The sequence below is a fragment of the Scheffersomyces stipitis genome, chromosome 1 (assembly GCF_000209165.1).
Source record: "Scheffersomyces stipitis CBS 6054 chromosome 1, whole genome shotgun sequence".
NCBI lineage: Eukaryota > Fungi > Ascomycota > Pichiomycetes > Serinales > Debaryomycetaceae > Scheffersomyces > Scheffersomyces stipitis.
Window position 1 is genome coordinate 859,005 of NC_009068.1, and position 18,023 is coordinate 877,027.

The 18,023-nt window shown below is 41.0% G+C and overlaps 9 protein-coding genes across 9 annotated transcripts; 4 read left to right on the top strand and 5 right to left on the bottom strand. All coding sequences in view use genetic code 12, as the record gives it.

Annotated features, from left to right (window-relative positions):
- Window positions 1-717: 717 nt before the first annotated feature.
- Window positions 718-990, top strand: PET117 (cytochrome c oxidase assembly factor; the record flags this gene model as incomplete). The annotated part of the gene is made up of 1 exon (XM_001387358.1): window positions 718-990. One exon carries the CDS (start codon window positions 718-720, stop codon window positions 988-990), a length of 273 nt encoding a protein of 90 aa, XP_001387395.2.
- An 860-nt stretch (window positions 991-1,850) lies between these two features.
- On the bottom strand, window positions 1,851-3,687 carry YAK3 (C2H2 Zinc finger domain-containing protein). The gene has a single exon (XM_001387761.1). It carries the CDS (start codon window positions 3,264-3,266, stop codon window positions 2,199-2,201), a length of 1,068 nt encoding a protein of 355 aa, XP_001387798.2. The 5' UTR covers window positions 3,267-3,687; the 3' UTR covers window positions 1,851-2,198.
- Window positions 3,688-4,384: 697 nt separating this feature from the next.
- Window positions 4,385-5,944, bottom strand: DIP5.4 (dicarboxylic amino acid permease; the record flags this gene model as incomplete). The annotated part of the gene is made up of 1 exon (XM_001387762.1): window positions 4,385-5,944. The coding sequence occupies one exon, from the start codon at window positions 5,942-5,944 to the stop codon at window positions 4,385-4,387; it is 1,560 nt and encodes a 519-aa protein (XP_001387799.1).
- Window positions 5,945-7,626: 1,682 nt separating this feature from the next.
- Window positions 7,627-8,749, bottom strand: BIM1 (Bim1p and Kar9p together make up the cortical microtubule-capture site. delays the exit from mitosis when the spindle is oriented abnormally; the record flags this gene model as incomplete). The annotated part of the gene is made up of 2 exons (XM_001387763.1): window positions 7,627-8,259; window positions 8,389-8,749. 2 exons carry the CDS (start codon window positions 8,747-8,749, stop codon window positions 7,760-7,762), a joined length of 861 nt encoding a protein of 286 aa, XP_001387800.2.
- Window positions 8,750-9,932: 1,183 nt separating this feature from the next.
- On the top strand, window positions 9,933-10,742 carry CHO1 (phosphatidylserine synthase; the record flags this gene model as incomplete). The annotated part of the gene is made up of 1 exon (XM_001387359.1): window positions 9,933-10,742. One exon carries the CDS (start codon window positions 9,933-9,935, stop codon window positions 10,740-10,742), a length of 810 nt encoding a protein of 269 aa, XP_001387396.1.
- Window positions 10,743-10,976: 234 nt separating this feature from the next.
- PICST_52909 (hypothetical protein) lies at window positions 10,977-11,844 on the bottom strand (the record flags this gene model as incomplete). Its single annotated transcript, XM_001387764.1, has 2 exons — window positions 10,977-11,471; window positions 11,776-11,844. Coding segments are annotated over 2 exons (564 nt in total), but the record flags the coding sequence as incomplete, so codon positions are not given.
- A 317-nt stretch (window positions 11,845-12,161) lies between these two features.
- On the top strand, window positions 12,162-13,577 carry TIM50 (mitochondrial inner membrane protein required for protein import; the record flags this gene model as incomplete). The annotated part of the gene is made up of 1 exon (XM_001387360.1): window positions 12,162-13,577. The coding sequence occupies one exon, from the start codon at window positions 12,162-12,164 to the stop codon at window positions 13,575-13,577; it is 1,416 nt and encodes a 471-aa protein (XP_001387397.2).
- A 1,240-nt stretch (window positions 13,578-14,817) lies between these two features.
- On the top strand, window positions 14,818-16,758 carry SRP40 (jun-like transcription factor; the record flags this gene model as incomplete). The annotated part of the gene is given in 3 exon segments (XM_001387361.1): window positions 14,818-15,457; window positions 15,518-16,549; window positions 16,568-16,758. The coding sequence occupies 3 exon segments, from the start codon at window positions 14,818-14,820 to the stop codon at window positions 16,756-16,758; spliced, it is 1,863 nt and encodes a 620-aa protein (XP_001387398.2).
- Window positions 16,759-17,176: 418 nt separating this feature from the next.
- ARL3 (putative ADP-ribosylation factor in the carboxypeptidase Y pathway) lies at window positions 17,177-17,905 on the bottom strand (the record flags this gene model as incomplete). Its single annotated transcript, XM_001387765.1, has 1 exon — window positions 17,177-17,905. The coding sequence occupies one exon, from the start codon at window positions 17,903-17,905 to the stop codon at window positions 17,177-17,179; it is 729 nt and encodes a 242-aa protein (XP_001387802.2).
- Window positions 17,906-18,023: the final 118 nt, after the last annotated feature.

Genomic DNA, 18,023 nt, shown 5'->3' on the forward strand with positions numbered 1-18,023 from the left:
CATCCAGCAATTCGGCAACGGCTACCACGACCACTACCACTACAATGCAATACCATTCTAACTGGTGTCATACAAGCCCTCGGCGATCGAGTCCTTCATACCCATTCTAAACAGCCGAATATCCATATACTGTACATATACACATAGGGCACACTTCCGCCAGAGACTGGCTCGCAACAGAGTAATCTGATGTCTCAAGCTTCTTGCATCTACCTCCCCGGATTATATCCCCAGGAGCTGCTTCGTACGATGACAGTGTTCGTAGTCTAAACCAGGTCCCCAGACGCCTTGAAACCTCACCAGCTGTAATCAGGGCCATATCTCCTCGTATTTCCATTGTTACTTGGTTATCCGTAGTTGGCACAAAGTCAGCTTCTGTATTTTGGTGCCTGCTGTTATACCGGCATCCTAATTGGCGCACATACCACGTCTATACTTCTACATTCTCCTTTCTTCAAACAAACCGCTGAATATCGCAGATTCTCTAAAACTCAAAAAATCTGTCAATTCGAACCATTACAGCTGATCTCAACTAATATTATCAAATTCAACTCTAGAACTTCGACTTCTCTTCTCTATCTTTCCAAACTCAACTGCAGAATATTCTCCTACAACATATTTGTCCCCTGCACATAGTCGTCAAATATCAAATCTCCTTCTAGATTGCTCGACACTTCTATTCTCTTGTCTTCTTCGTTGTCACATCGTATACACAAAATGTCTACTGCTTCCAAGATCACCTTTGGCTTATCCTGTGTTTCTGCTGTAGGAGCCTTTGTCTTCATCAACTATTCCCAGAAATTAGAACGTCTGGCTCTCAGACAGGGACCCATCAAAGACGCCGCCAGAGTACAGGCTAAATTGGACAGAGATTTCTCCAAGAAGCAAAGAGCAAATGAATTGGAACACAAGGAGCAGATGGAGTTGAGAGAGAAGTACATCAAGTTACAGCCTTTGAACGACGAGATCATTCGTGGTGAAGAGAAATAATCGACAACAAAGTCATCATGACTTTCTGAAGAATTGTCGACAGCATTACCATGCGATACTTTTCCACATATGAAATAGAAACATTAGATTTCTTTGTACAAGACGGTCTACAGCACTGCTACATTTGAAGCTCATGCTACATCCGACTACTTCCAGACTCATTTGATCTACGACGAATATGCCCTTAAACCTACTATGCCTGTAAATAGCCATCTGTAAATATATATCATGCTGTAAATATACTCCAAGCTTACGTTTCCATAATATTTACAATCGCTGCCTACGTATGTTTGTGTTCTTGGAGACACCAGAAGTTTGAAGCCGTAGTTTACGGGATTCTGATGTACTATGATGCACTTTTTTGTCTACGAACAGAACCATAGTGGTATAGCCAATCCCTAGATTTACCTCTTGCCTCAATCGACTTACCAAGACGGTTCGTCAGTATAGAGAAGATGTTTGGTCGTCTACGCGAACCCAGAGGGCTCTGACCGGGCCAAGACACTTGCGATTGGTCCACAGATCCTTGTTCGGTGGTTATAGAAGAAGAACATGGGCTAGAAAATTTGGAAATTTTTCACTTCTAAATAGTTCAGATGCGAGTGCGTACAGGACAGAAGTGGACCGCAAAGTAGCACAGACCCTTATGGTGCTTGTGAAGCTGAACAGCTTTAGTCTTCATTATTTAACATTTTTAGGAACCTAAGTTACCTCTATCATTAAAAAGCTCAAAACAGAAAGACAAAACACTCTTCTAAGTTTAGGGAGTACTGTTCCGATTCCCTAAACTATAAAATCGCTGCGCACCTTTGTGCTCGCTAATTTTAGGGTGCAAAAAATTAGGGCTACCAGGGTTTACTCCAATAAATATGTATTTATTACAGCTCCGTTTGTATAGGTAGAGTCAGCTATATACAGCAAGAATCAGATAAATAAATAATAGTATACCTTTTCGACACGGAAAGTAAGTGTATTTTTTTGTATTAGATGTATAGATGTGAAACCAATCAACATTCTGTTTGAGTTTATTTGTATTTGTATTTGTACCCTGTAACCTTTTGTTATATTTGCTATAGCAGCTTGTTCATATCTGATACTAGTTCAACTAGTATACCTTGTAAGAACCCAGCTAGAATATGAAAATGAATAGTGAAAAGTTGGAAAACTGTAGAGGTGTATGTACATGATCTTTGTAGCTATACTAAACGTTAGTCCTCCATCTTGCCCAACACACCTTCGTCAAACGAATTGCTGGTTTCCTCATGTTCGTGATCCACTTTTTCGTCGGCTTCGTCAATGCGGGGAGAAGTGTCGAGCGTAGAAGGTGCAAAAGTAGTAGATGTAGGTATGGATGGTGCAGCCTTGTAAGAAGGAGAGGGCGACTTCAAGTCATGTTCGTAGCCATTTTGAGCAACCGAGCTCGATCTTCTCCTCGAAAGCTCGCCCATAGCACGTGGATTGTCGAGATAGCCACCAATGGAAGGCGAAGATGGTGTTTGGCTGTGGAGGTGACTATGGCTCTTGTCCACTGGAGGGTATTGTGAAATGGAGTGTGTTCTATTATAGTTGACCTTAGAGTCTTCTCTGACATCAAAACTGGGTACATGGGATGGTACTGACTCGGGATCGAATGCGTTCTTGAATTTGAGCGAATGTGCTTTTCTTTCACTTTCCACATTACCGACTGCTGGTGGTGTAGGTGTATGGGAAGTAGGGTTTGTTTCAGCCGAGTTGCTAGGTGAAAACGGTGATTTGTAGCGAGGATCTTCCGATTGGCTATGTTGCATCATCTGGTCAGTATATGCGGTCGAATTTCTTCTAGAAGAAGACGTCTCGTTCATACCCACTAAGATACTAGCAGCCTCTAAGAGCTGGACCTGTTGATGTTTCGATATCAAGAGCTTCTTGGTAACGTTCCATTCTGGCGTATGTTCCCAGAGATGTTTGGCTAGGGACGAAATGTGCTTGTATCCTTTTCCACATGCCTCACACTTCAACTCTTCTTTCAATCTGCCTGTTTCTCCCTCGGAGATTCTTCTGACTACAAACTCACGAGATAAAACTGGCACAGATGACGACAACGGCAGGTTGTACATATCGCTTGCACTAGAAGACATCGAAGCATGCTGTCCTGGATGTCCGTGATGGTTGTTGTGCTGGTGGTGGTGGTGCTGGTACGAGGATTGGTGACTTTGAGGCTGGTGCTTTGTGGGAATAGTATATGGAGTAGCAGACGAGTTACGTCTGTTGTAGTTGTAATGGGCACTTGACGTCATTCTAGAGTTGTTAAAAATAATATGTTGCTTGTGGTATTGTGTATTCTGTGAAAATTTGTGTGGGATATTGTACGAAATTTGTTGTGAAAATTTGAAGCTTATACTAGTATAAGTCGAGAAAAGCTAATTGTGTCAGGTTCAGGATTACACTGAGAATATGCTGGATATTTGCTGAAACAGAATGTATGAACAGGTCGTTATGCCCAGAAGAATCGAGAGAGTACTCTTTTCCAACTGTCGTTGACACAGCTTTGGGTTGCTGTTTTCGGTGGTTGAAAGTTGCAAGTCTCCAATGACAAGACAGGTTGGGCAGAAATAAAAATGCACACTTCGCCTGGAAAGTCGTTTCCTGGTCTGAGTTACACAGATACTGATTCTGACGTGTACTGAAGATCGAACGGCCCGAAAAGACAAAATGAAGTTATACAGCTGTGGTTGAAGCAAGTAGTCTCTCCAGTGTTGGAATCGTCTTTCCAAAATTTTTTTTTGATGTTCTTTCTTTTCGTGGATCTATGTGCAGGGAACCTAAAATTTTTCTAGCAGCCACAGCGACTATGAACGAGATGAAGACATTGGTAGTGAAAAGAAATGGAGCATATTTGAAGAGTTAATACTGTTAGGTGCTTATAAACCTATGGTGTATATATCAGGACATCGTAATTGACAATTTGGTGTTCACCTACGGAGGTGTTGCTCTGTCAGCAGTTGCCCGTCGCACCGGCTGCTAAAAGTATCTAAGATATTTGCATCACTCGATGCAACATGCACGTGATGAATGGTTGCAATTCCGTTAATTATAAATTCTAGATGCCAAACTAACCGGATGCACACTGTAAGGTCTTGAAAAGACTGTCGATTATTATGGGACATAATAGGAAAACAAAATCAAATATGATATGACCAAAGATGGGACAAATAGCCGGAATAGCAGGCATTGTAAAATTTGCGCTTTTACTGAATTGACAGTTTTTCCGAGAGTAATAAGAAACACGATTTTAAGATAATTGAAAAGTACAGCAAATACAGTGGTACTTGGTTTGTCTATATTTGAAAACCTTTGCCTTGAACAATTTCTTCTCGTTTGAATAGTATATTAAATTTAAAAGACCGTAAATACATTATAATACTTCACTTTCCAAATCTACTTCTGAAGGATTGACAAACTTGGTTTTATACCACAATTTATGACCAACTATCAATACAACATTGGCTAATATTCCGACGTAACAAGTTATAAAATTTTTATACTTGAAAGTGATAATGAATGCACTGTAACCATTGAAAATTGTGATTATAACAATAAGGAAGAGTGCAACATAGGAAATATATGGTTGGAACCACATGCGAAATGGAATATCTTCTCTTGGGACATTCTGAGCTCTTATAGCTCTATTATATCCATAATATGCAAGCAAAATGTAAATCCAATTCATTACTCCAAAAACGGATACGGTACTAGTAATATAGCCAAATGCAGTGGCGGCGCCTTCTTTAGTATTCATAAAAGATAACAAGCCAAGCAAACACCCAGCGATACATCCAACCCAAGGAACTCTCTTTTTCGTCAACTTTAAGAAGATTTTTGGGGCTTCCCCATCTTTTGCCAAACCATAAAGTTGTCTGGAGCAGATGTAAATATCAGTATTGGCAGAACTTGCAATGAAAATAAGTAAGCATGCGTTAATGAACGAAGGCAATACTCTGATTCCTGACTCCTTGATGGCAATGACGAAAGGGGAGGCATTTGCACTTGTCCCACCAGCCTTGACTAACAAAGGACTCTTTGGATTTGCTACCAAAGTTAACAAAAACACCCCAAATATATAGAAGAAACCAATTCTGATCAAAACTTGCCTAGAAGCCTTTGGAATAGTTTTCTTTGGGTTGGCAGCTTCTCCAAAAAAGATTCCTGCTGTTTCTACACCAATGAAACCAAACAAGGAAGAAATAACGGCAGCCCACCAGCCCAAAAATCTACCAGTGTTACCTTGAACTAAATATGGCAAGAATGCTTCTTCCCTCCAATATTGAAATCCAATTGTTTTTCCACTTGGGCCACCACCGCAAGTAATAACAAGACAAACAATGTAGATAATTACTAACGTTAAAAGTTTTGCAATTGTTAACACAAACTCCAATTCACCGTAATATCTAACCGGCAAGAAGTTACATGCAATACATGAAACATAGAGAATAGCAGCCCAAATTCCCACATTTAGATCAGGTCTCCAATATTGAATAACCAAACCGAAACCCGTCATGTTAGCTCCTAGAACAATTGCATATTTGAGAAAATAATTATATCCAGCTGCAAATCCAAACGATTTGTCAAAATACTTGTTAACATATCCTGAAAATCCTTTATCCATTGGTAAGAACGCAGCCATTTCTCCCAAAGAGAATATCACAATAGTAAGAAGGGACCCCACAAAGCAATATGCAATGAAAAGAGACGCAGGACCTCCTCTAACTAAACTAGTTCCGGTACCGATAATATGTCCAGTACCAATGGCACTTCCTAATGTCAAAAGCGTGAGAACTCTGGCATTTATGTCTCTTGAGAGATGGGAAGAGTGTGCGGGAAGATCGTAGTCGTCTTCTTCGTTATCTACGGACTTTTCTTTGGTCGTATTGTGCTCGGCTTCCAAACGAGCCAAACTCTCTTTACTATCTGACATTACGAATTGGATCTAGTTACATGAACTAAATTAAATTAAAATTGCGAAGAGGCTGAATCACCGACTTTTATAGCAGATCCCCAGATGCTATAAAGTCTATTCATTATCAATCATATCACGTGAAATTCATAGCTTTAGATGAGTTGTGGCTGTATAAAAGCCTCTTAATATACAGTGGTACCTTAGTCTAAAAATTGGAACGGCATTCTCGGTGTTTTGTGTCATCGGTCCGATAACATATTTTTCTGAAGTGTAAGTTCACTTTTATTTTTGTCCGAATCTGGTATTCACAACGAGCCTCAGATAGTAGACAATGGGCTCCGAATTTAGATCTCATTAGTGGTAAGCGTTTACGTCAATCTAATACAAGTATTGCGTGCATGCTTAAAGGCTCCACACAAACTATTTCCTATTCTCTTTAGCAAATTTGAAATGCTAGCTTATTTCAACTTAAAAAACATGAAAGAGGAGGGATTTTCTATTAATGCAAAATGAGTTAGAAAAATGAAGCAGAATACTGTCCGGATTCCAGGACATTTAAAATCGAGTGTACTGACTTGTCACTGCAATTGGCCGCTTTCTATAAACTCATAGCTGAAAGTCAGAGTTTATGGTTAGAATTAATTTGGTCAGAGATCGTTATTTCATGCAGTATGCCGAATAGAATATACACAGACATTATGTTTGCTCGTATAATTCTGTCAACTTCCCATTCACTTTTATATACATAACCGCTTTCTCGTTGTCGATGGAATTCACTGCTTCATAAGATCATGTGAGACAAGATTTATATTTTAAGTGGCATCGGCAGCTTCAGAAGTCTCACTGTGGCTACGCAGAGATTAGCACCCAAACCTTCATCTCAGTCCAGATCCGTTGGCCAACTGAGCCATGAACATGTTGTTCAGGCTACTGTTGTCCATATTGCAGTGAGTGACGAGATTTTGTCTTCTTTAGTGAACAATGAGATTATTGTAGCGTGGGTATATATTAAGTTTAAGCTTTATCGCCATATTTTTAAGGAAGTAATATTTTTTTTTGTTAGATTCTAATGCTCGCTTAAGCAAGTCTGACACAACTGGGTCAGGGACTGGGACGGCACATGCAATACATCAATCATCCTAACCTTATTGAAGAGCCCCATGGCTGCCAAAAACATTAGGGTTGCACTTGCTATAGGTTCTCATTGACTGTTTGAAGAATATCAATGCCATGTTTGGTTGGTTATCTCATCTGTACACGTGCCCAAGTTGGCCAGAACTAAGATCCATTTTGAATCTGGGTAGAGATCTTTCTGTTCCCATCACTCTTAGAAGATCAATTCCGTTTTCGAGTTGGCCTCACTGAAACTATTGACTTTAAATTCGTTTGATAGCAATGAGGGAGGTATTTTGCCAAAAAAAAAATTCATCTGCAATTGCTGCATACCGAATAATAATTGGGTAGAATTACAGAGATTCAGCCTGCAACACATTGTAAGCTCCTTGCAAGTTCATTGCATTTTTTCTGTGATTCTTGGCCAATTGATGTGTCATTAAGAACAACTAATCCTAATTCATGCGAACAACTCGAATAGTTATGAATTTTTCTAATATAAAGATTAATGATATCCATTCTCGCTCTTTGCCATGTAGTTCCAAAAATGTTTTCGGTTATCTTCTGACTCTACGACAAGATCTATTGCATATTTGGATGTGCATTCGAGGAACTAGCAGTAAATCACCAATGTACGCAGAATGACCGTTACGTTGAACTTATTCCTGAGATGTGGTATCAAATATATATATTTGTATATAGTTATTCATGCTATGTTTGTTAGAAGCCTTCATCATCGGAAAAACTTTCAGCTGCAGCGCCATTTGCACCCAACTCATGCTCCACTTCGTTTGTCGACTGGAAGCCTTCTTCAGTCGAGTACAAGATAGTCTGGATCTGTGTCGCGAATTGAGGTACGGTGAGTGCTGCGATCTCGTCCAAATTTTCAGACTCTTGCATTTCTGTAATGTGCTGGACAAGAATCTCAATTTGACGCAATTTGTTGAAGTAAAAATTACGTTCGGTCTCCAAGCTTTCCGATGAGATACGGTACTCTTGGAGCTCCTCGTTGAGACTGGCTATCTGCTGCTTTGACTCAGACAACTCACGTGTGTATTTAGCTGTCAACTTTGAAGAGGAAGCAGTATGATTTTGAGTCAAGTTCAGCACAGGAGTGGTTGGAGTCATCAACGACGTTCTACCATTAGATGCTGATGAGACACGACGACCGGCAGAGGCTACTGCAGTGGGTGACGATGTCGTTGCAGTCGTGTTATTGGCTATATACAGCTTACGAGAACTCACAGACGAGTTCCTCAGCACAACAGAAGACCTCACGGTGTTGGTAGAATCAGCCATTACTGATACACCAGCACCACTACTGGCACTTACACTGCTACTACTGACACGTCGTTTGGTACGCGCATCGTAGTTGTCATTGTATCCCTTATTTTCCAACCAATATTTGCGGAACCACTGCAATAGCTCCAAGTTGTCTTGTAGTCGACATTTGATTAACTTTTCCACTTCGATATGTTTGGTAATTCCGTTTCTCGTAAAGGCAGCCTGGAGAATCTTCCAGTTCAGTCGATAGTCATATTCTGTTCGCGCATCATCGAACCGCACTTTGGACATGGGGATGCCTCCTACAATGGAATCCATGAGCTGGCAGAAAGCCGCGCCTGTTCCACATGTTTCTACCTTGGTATAGTTGAGATCAAGGGTGACATTGAGCCAGTTGAGAAGCTCGGTCCGCGACTCCCCTGCCATTTTTACGAAACCGTTACGCGTCTAATGTATTGGAGTTGGTATAACAACAGTTTGGCCAAGTGTGCCAATTTCTTGAATGCTGGATGGCCTTCTAGTAGAGAAATGGTTATAGATTTAGAAATGACGAGTCTGAAAAGTTGTTTACATTTGTTTACAGATCTGCATATAATCCAAAATTTCAATGTTTTCAGTAGTAAATATGGGAAGAGGGTCCTGTCAAAGTATTACAACTCTCGCGAAGAGATGAACAAAATGGTTCAATGTCACGTACCCGACAAGTTGCCAATTGCAATACATCATCTGTGTATCCCATCAACGTGATTAAGTTGGCGTGCTTCTCTCTTTATCTTTGACCATTTCTGTTTCGAGATTTTCACGTGACCTGCTCTGATTGTCTCTTGCAGCAGAGAGCCAAAAAATCCAGAGAGAATGAAAGCCTCAGAGTTCAGCAGAATTCATCGACTTCCATAGATTCAGTTTGCTTAACTGGTTTCGTACAGTCTTCAATCTTTCCCAGTCAGCAAACTGCTATCATTATTGATTCTGAATTTAGTCACGTGACGTAATCACACCGTTGGGCCTGTGTATATGAGATCAAAGGCATGTGATATTCTCCAGGAGTGACCAGTACAGCCTTGCCCATAGTTAAGAGACACTAAGCGAGGATTCTCGACAAAAAGGCCATACCTCCAATTGTAGCACAATAGCAGCTCAGTATAACCGGAACAGTATATAAACCAGGCAGTAGAAGCACACGATCGAAATTTGGACTTTTTCATCTTCTTTATTCTGCTTCAGCTTCTACCTTCACACCGCTATCGGACCCGGCCACGTTATTTAGACCCCGTGATCTTTTTTCTACCAACTGCGTGGTTCAGAGATTTCTTCACCCACTCCAGCTAGAGAAATAAAATACTCTTGACTTTTTCTTTATTCTTGTCAAGTTGTGAATTTAGCTGTGGTTTTATTCTGAATTTCTAGACAATTCATCGTTTTGAACCACAACAATATTAGTCTCCCATCTATTAGCTCATCCGCCATCAATTGAGTCATCGTTTGAATCTAGTCTTTTGCCAGTATACACTACCAATCTAGAATACCCAAGTTTCAACTTAAGTAGCAATTGCAATTCTGCTGTCAATTGAGCCATTGAAAGATTGCACGTAACATTTCACCTGATAAAATGTCTGCCAACACTTCTGGATTTAAGAAACACGAGTCGGCAATAGTGTCAGACTCCGAGATCGATGTCACCGATGATGTGACTGAAACCCCAAACCCTCCTATTCGTAGATCATCTTCGTTGTTTTCGCTTACTTCGAAGGAATTACTTCCAAAGCCTGACGAAAAAGAATATGCCGCTTTCATCGACGATGAAAGACACTTCAGTTTGATAAGAAATTTGCACATGGCTGATTTCATCACTTTGTTGAATGGCTTCTCTGGATTCTACTCCATCATCTCCTGTTTGAGATACACTTTGACCGGTAAGAGTCATTACGTGCAAAGGGCTCATTTTTTCATTTGTTTAGGGTTATTTTTTGACTTCTTTGATGGAAGGGTCGCTCGTTTGAGAAACAAGTCGTCGTTGATGGGTCAGGAATTGGACTCTCTTGCTGATTTGATCTCGTTCGGAGTCAGCCCTGCCACGATTGCCTTTGCTATTGGTTTCCAAACTACTGTAGATGTCTTGATGTTGACCTTCTGGGTGTTGTGTGGCTTGTCAAGATTGGCTCGATTCAATATCTCTGCTGCCAACATCCCTAAGGATGCTCACGGAAAGTCCCAGTACTTCGAAGGGTTCCCTATTCCTACAAACTTAGGTTGGGTATTCTTCATGGCTTTCTTGGTATACAAAGACTGGATCTTGGACAACTTGCCAGGAGGGCTCCTTTTCAAGGACACCTTCTTTGAGTTCCACATCATATCCATCGGGTTCGTGTTGCAGGGCTGTGCCGAAATATCCAAGTCTTTGCATATTCCAAAGCCTTAAAAATGAAATATAAAAGAACTCATGAATTTTAGAGCTAGCTTGTGTTTGATGAAGCTGTTACATTATTTTGTTATACTTCAAGAGGGCCGCAAGAGTTGAAGCTAGCTTACTTCGTTTTTGTACAAGAATAAATACAAGAGCCTCTTCGTAGAGCTGCAAATTCTTGCCAATTGTGACGCAGAATTCCTTATATATAATCTAAATAGTATCTGTATATGTGCATTTTCGTATTCATTACTTATTCTCGGTTTCCCTTGTAAAATTTGGCCTGGCAAATGACACCGTCTCGACATTGCGGAAATCTACACCGTTGTAAATGCCAGTTTGGAGTTTATTGTAGACTTCATCGGAGAAGTTCTTAGGATCCAAAAGTCCAAGATCGTGAACATTGTAGCTCAATTTGTGATTATGGTTGGAAATATTGATGATGTGGCAGACATCCCAGAAAGCCTCATTGATGGGTTGCAAACGGAGGAAGAAGTTGAGAGTAAATTTGACTGATTTTTTTCTATTTTTCAAGTCTGAATTAGTGATTTTCAACTTCTGGCATTCATAATGGAATAGAGAGAGCATATAAAGAAGCTCACTATTGGTCAGAATATGGGTGAGGAGCTCGTTGACTTTGTCTTCAGTGCTGTAGTTTTCCAACAGCTTCTGTTGTTCGTCAACATTCTTGACGTAGTTAAGCGACTTTACGATAAAATTGTTGTTAATGAAAGACTGTGGTTTCTTGGTAGTGGAATACGAGCGAAAAATGGAGAAATAGAGACTGGGTCTCGGTATAGACGACAACGGAATGTAAAATTTAAATTTTGAAGCTGACAGGAGGCTCGTTGGATTGCTTGCTATTCTTACAGTAGTTCCAGAGCGTACCAGAATCATTGTGTTGGGTGGTGACAGAAACGAATGTGGCCTGTAGGGCATTAAGAAGAATTAAATACTGAAAAATTCCCCATAGTAACAAAAGATGTAGAATCGCACTCTCAGTATAGGATCACATAGCTAAGATGATTTTCATTAGTATGGAGCATACGGTGCAGCTATTTTTATGAGCAAATCTTTCTGTTTGAATCCTGTAACAAGCAATTGAACCTTGCCATCCGATAGCTTTAGGATTTCAACCTCAACAGTATTCAATTTAATCTAATCTCTATATCACTCAGCTTAACACTCCCCATATTAGAGCCACTAATAGTCTCAGACCTGCATTTGGACATCGAAAATTTTCAGTAACTGGCTCAAAAGATCAAACCAATTCAAGATGATATCCACCTCCAGCTGTATCAAAATAACTTTCTTGTACATACTGGAATCGGATTAAGCTACCGTCTACAGCGTAGTCTAGATCACGTCCTCCAACTCCACAACATTTCCATTTGTCGTTACTATAGATCCAAGATGTTGTCTCGTTCAGTGACCATGAGCGTTCGTAGTCTTGTGGCCAGAAGACTCGCACAAATGCCCAGTGTTTATGCTGTTTCTGCTGCTGCTTCTGTTTCAAGGACTGTTTCTCGCATAGGACCAGTTTCGTTTTACTCTACCAACAAGACGGAAAAGAAGACTGAAAAACCTCAGAGCATTTTAACAGACGACTTGCTTGCCAAAGCGGGCTTTGAAGACATCCCCGAAAAGGTTGAAGAAACAGAAAACGGAGCCAGTGGCGAAAGCGACGGTTCTTCCGAACAAGGCCCACGTAGAAGAAGAAAGAGAGCTCAGACTTCAAAAGACTTGAAGCGTGAAAGAATGGCCAACTACTTCTACTTGCTGACTTTCGCTGGTGCCATTCTTGGTGTAGGCTATTTATGCAGAGACTGGGACTCAGAAGAAGAGCGCAAAGCTCTCGAGGCTCAGGAAGTAGATAACGGCTACACTCCTGGTTTGATGTATGCTCGTTTGAACAAGAGATTGTCTTCTTTGTTTACGTTCTTTTCTGAACCTGCTTTTGAAGACTTGTTGCCTCCTCCAGCTCCTGAAGCTTATCGTAGACCCTTGACATTGGTATTGTCATTGGACGACTTGTTGATTCACTCGAACTGGGATACCAAGAATGGCTGGAGAACCGCCAAGAGACCAGGCTTGGACTACTTCTTGGGCTACTTGTCGCAGTACTACGAGATCGTCATCTTTGGATCTAACTACCAGATGTACTCCGAGAAAACAGTTCTCAAGTTAGACCCAATGCACGCATACGTTTCCTATGCACTTTTCAGGGAGGCTTGTCGCTACAAGGACGGAAAGTTGATCAAGGACTTGTCGTTGTTGAACCGTGACTTGGGCAAGACTGTCATTATTGACGTTGAGCCCGAAAGTGTCTCTGCTCAACCAGAAAATGCCTTGATTGTAAAGCCTTGGGACGGTAAGTCGGACGACTACTTGATCCAGATGATCCCCTTCTTGGAATACTTGGCTACCCAGCCAGTCAAGGACGTCAGACCTATTTTAAACTCTTTCTCTGACAAGAGTAACATTGTTGAAGAATTTGCTCAAAGAGAAAGAAAGTTAAGAGAACAATGGGCTCATGACCACAAACGTAGCGACTTGCCAAATGCTGGTGACTTCATTGGTAAGTTGTTGGGCTTGCCTACCGTGAGAAAAGAACAAAAGATGCCATTGGACATCATCAGAGAACACGGTCAGTTCCAATATGAGCAGATGCAAAAGTACATGCGTGAAAACGCCCAGATCTTCTTGGAAGAGGAAAAGAAGAACAAGGAAGAGTTCGGAAAGGTCTCGTTGAACCAGTTGCTTACTGAGGGTGCTCCAAAGCCCGAGGACATCATGAAGGCACAGGCTGAAAGGGTCAAGAAAGAACAAGAAGCCGCAGCTGCTCAATAATAGCACTAACTAAAATAACCGAGATGAACATTTTGATGAACAGAACGACTCTGCGTCATTCTATGTATATACCTAAGTAGTTGAATGCACCTTGTAATTACGGCTGAAGTGTGCCAAAAGATGGAATGGAATAACGTAGATGAAAATTCGAGAAAACCACGTGATCTATACTATAACTTTGGATTTGACGGGACCGATGCTGATCCAGCCAATGACTAACTAGTCCGATACAACTGGATGCGGCGGTACAGGAAGGCGGTATTGCCGTGTAAGAAAGTAGACCTGTGGATAGCAACTGGTATAAGCAATTGAACAATAATTATCCATTACATTATCAAGAATATCACCGAACAGTACTTCCTGTACAGGAAGGGCCGACTTCGGATAAGAAGAAACTACACTGATGGAGCAAGACAAGGAGCCTTGAACAAAAGGAAAAGTTGACAAGATTCGTTGGAAAAAAGAAGAGTTGAAAGGAAACAGTGGATTATGAAATGTTAGGGATACTGTTAGTACGTAGAGAAGTTAGATGTAGTAGATATTGTAACCCTCGTAAGTCGCCGTGGTAGAGGAAATTAGCCAGATCAAATAACTTCCCAAATCCTGGCATAAGTAGCACGATAAGTTGGTCGCACAGTATGAGCATATTTGTCTTTTCTTTTTAGGAATGGTCTGTTCTCCTCAGCGACCTCCAGCCAATAGCAAGTCTGTGACAAGAAATGAGAAAATTTGTAAAAAAGGCACATGTAAGGAAAATGACACAAAGCAGAAAATGATTTTTATCTTTTTCATCAGCGACTTCCATCACCCGCAACAAAAACAGGCTCGATTTCCCGAAGCACATATCTTCTTTTTCTGCACCAGAACTAGATACTACTTTTCATTAGTATTGGCATAGTCTCCTTACGTCGTTTATTGGGGATAGCACTATACTTTGAATCTTCTATCGTTTGCTGCTTAAGTCTGTTTTTCTAGCCGTCAGTGATATTCAGCTGACTAACTACAATTTTCAAGGGGAGAAACAGTCCAACCAACAGAACATCAACACAGCCCATAGGACTATTACCGCAGGCTGAGCCTATAATTCAATCCATACGAACAGTTAAAAGCTTGATTCTTTCATTAAATCTACTAGATCTGTCTTTCTAGTTTACTATAATCCAGTTATTAGGCATTAAACGACACTATATCCTAATAACTATAGTGAAACTATAATAACTACATTAAAGTCATATCTACGATGTCAACTAGAGGTCCAAGTATAGCTCCTAAGCTGGAGCCTTCACCCATAGCTCTAGCAGGATCTCCTCCATCAAGTGGGCCTTCTCCCAGACCTATTACTTCTCTTTCTGTAGCCAGTCCTTCTGGGGACCTTGGAATGACCACTATTATGACGTCCAAGGAATGGGTATTACCTCCGAGACCAAAGCCGGGCAGAAAACCCAGTGTAGATACCCCTGCTTCAAAGAGAAAGGCTCAGAACCGAGCTGCCCAACGCGCTTTCCGTGAAAGAAGAGCTACCAGGGTTCAAGAATTAGAACAGAAACTCATGGAGATGGAGAAAGAGAAAGAAGTTAAGGAAATGGCGCTTGTGAATACTATCAACAAGTTAAAGGTAGAAAACCAATTCTTGATCAAAAGCATAGAACAGTTGCGTACAGATATGTCCAGTATTCGTAATTCCCAGACGCAGACGACGTTGAAAATGTCCCAAATGGCTCAACCAGCTTCTTCTTCGAAGTCTTCGTTAGGTATTGGAGAGTCATCTATAAGCAATTCTCCTATAAATCACAATACCGGTTCTCCGGCTAGCTCCGCTTACTCCGTTCAGCAGATTTCGCCAGCTCCTTCAACCGACTCTCCTCCATCCTATGCTAACAGTCATAACTATCACAACCATAACCATAACCATCAACATCAACATCATAATAGTGTCAAAGGTAGTTCCAATTTGACTCCTCGTACGTCGTCTGATACAACTCCTGATCATGGCAAGAGTCTGCAGCAAAATAGAGACTCCAGTAGTTTTGATTGCGGAGTTTGTCTCGAGGATGAATGTCTCTGTGAATCTGTAGGGTTGAAAGATCCAGCTCCTAAGAAAGCAGAGGATTTAGCCAGAGAACTAGAAGAAACTGTCAATTCGTTTAAGCCTGTACCTGCAGTTTCTTTGTCTAGAAATAAGAGAAAGGTTGTAGATACCGAAGCTCAGGAGATTGACTTCACGGAACAGTTCTCAACCAAGACTAAACTTATGCCTGACTTGAAGAAACTCAAGAAGGCTTCGAGCACATCCATGAAGACAAGTTCTCAGTTGGGTGACAGTGCTGAGTTCAACGAAGACTCACCCATGGAGAATTGTGGTTTCTGCTCGTTTGATACTCCATGTGTCTGTCGTGAAGCAGCTAAGGAGGCCGCATTGTTATCAGATACTTTAAACCAACAGACGATAGAAGAAGGTGATGAGGTGGACGACGAGATGTCAAACGAACACAAAACGTTGCCTCCGCTTCAGATGAACTCCAACAAGATGTTCCGTAAACTGTCGTTGCCAGTGATGCATCCAGGTCCCTCTGTGGAATTCAGGGAAATCACCAATATTACTCCAGGAGTGGTTCCTACTGTAGTTACTTCAACTTCCAGAAGACTTAATCCTGAGTCTTCTACATCAACTTCTTCTTCGTTATCGACGCTCAACTCTGGCAATGATGCTTCTAAAGATAACTCAGAATGTACTGGTAATCCTGGTACTTGTAGGCAATGTCAAATGGATCCTATGTCGACATTGTTCTGTACTACTGTAGCCAACAAGGAGAAGAATGAGCCAGGCTCTAGATCCCGGTCTTCCTCTACAGCATCGCCTCAACCACAGATGATATCCAGGTCTGGCTCTAGGACCAGCTTGCCTTCTATGGCCGCCCCTATTACCAATCCTTCTACTCCTGTTTCCACTGGCTCTGGCGTTCCAGCTTCGGGTCCAGCTACCCCTGGAGGTCCTGGTTCTACGAACAATGGTATGTTCATACCGTGTGCGGATGCCTACAAGACGTTGTCACGTCACAAGAAGTTCAATTCGGTAGATTTCAGCACATTGGTAGGGAAATTGACTACTCGAGGAATGCAAGTTGAAGTGCAATCTGTGGCTAACGTGTTGAGGGAATTGGATAGAAGGTTATACAATTAGTTTACAGTATTAGGTATTTATAGGTGTATCAGTAATAATAATGACGTTAAGATTAACGGGAATGAAATGTAATAATGAAACTCTTGGTTATTAGTTGCAATTCTCTGTTATATATTGTGATATTGAACAGGGTAATTGGACAACCTATCAACTATGACAATGAACTTAGATTGGAATAGTGAACTAGTGATTAGTAATATGCTTTGAGTGATAATACTTAAGCAGAGATTGTAACATTCAACATGTAATTGAACGGAATCAACTAGATTCTATATGCTATTAAGGTAGTAACTAGAATGGTGTTTCAGTCAATGAAACAACGTCAACCGACTGGAAAGAGAAATGAAGTAGATGTTGGAGAATTCCCTTCTATAGGATGTAATAATGCAATAATAATAATAATACCTTCAAAATATGTTCAACTGTATTGGGGCATCCTGCTGCTCTTGTTGTATATCAATCTTGTAACTAACCACTCCAAACTCTCCTTCAACCCTTGGTTTTCCAACACTGATACAGGTAAAAGTTTGGAATCGGTAGCTTCTAACTCACTAACCAACTGGATAAATACTCCGGTTTTCAACGATACTAAATCTACCGCCTGGGGCAAGTCCTGTTTGTTGGCCAACATGAGGATGGGCACATTGACAGTACCTTCACCTTCCCCATACTCTCTGTTGTTCCATGATTCATCATGTGCAATTTCAATCAACGTCTCATAGCATTCCTGGAAACGGGCTGTATCTGTCGAGTCTATGATAAAAATGATACCATGGCACGAATGGTAGTATCTGGACCACATGTTTCTCAACGATCGTTGGCCACCAAGATCCCAAAACTTGAGGTTTACATTTTTGAACTGTGAAGCCAATTCAGAGCCACTCAGAGCCTCGAATTTGATTGTGGTTGTGTTCTGGCCCACAGTTGGTAGAATACGTTTAGTCTTCAAGATGTCAGCTGTGGATCGCGACTCTTCGCCAGACTTCAGTGGTTTCTTTTTGACAGCTGTCTCATTGGCCGAAGCATATAGTAACTTAACATGTTCTAAAAATGTGGTTTTTCCAGCATTGTCCAATCCCAAGATAAGAATATTGTACTGCTCTCTTTTGGTATACTGGGTATACAAAGACGTAGCCAAATGGAACATTACAAATTGATGCGGTGAGAGGAGGACAAAAAGGCCAGATTCTATAACAGTTGCGTGGAATTCTATTGAATCGACTTTTAGGACAAATACGGATCTCTGACTTTTATCAGATCAATCT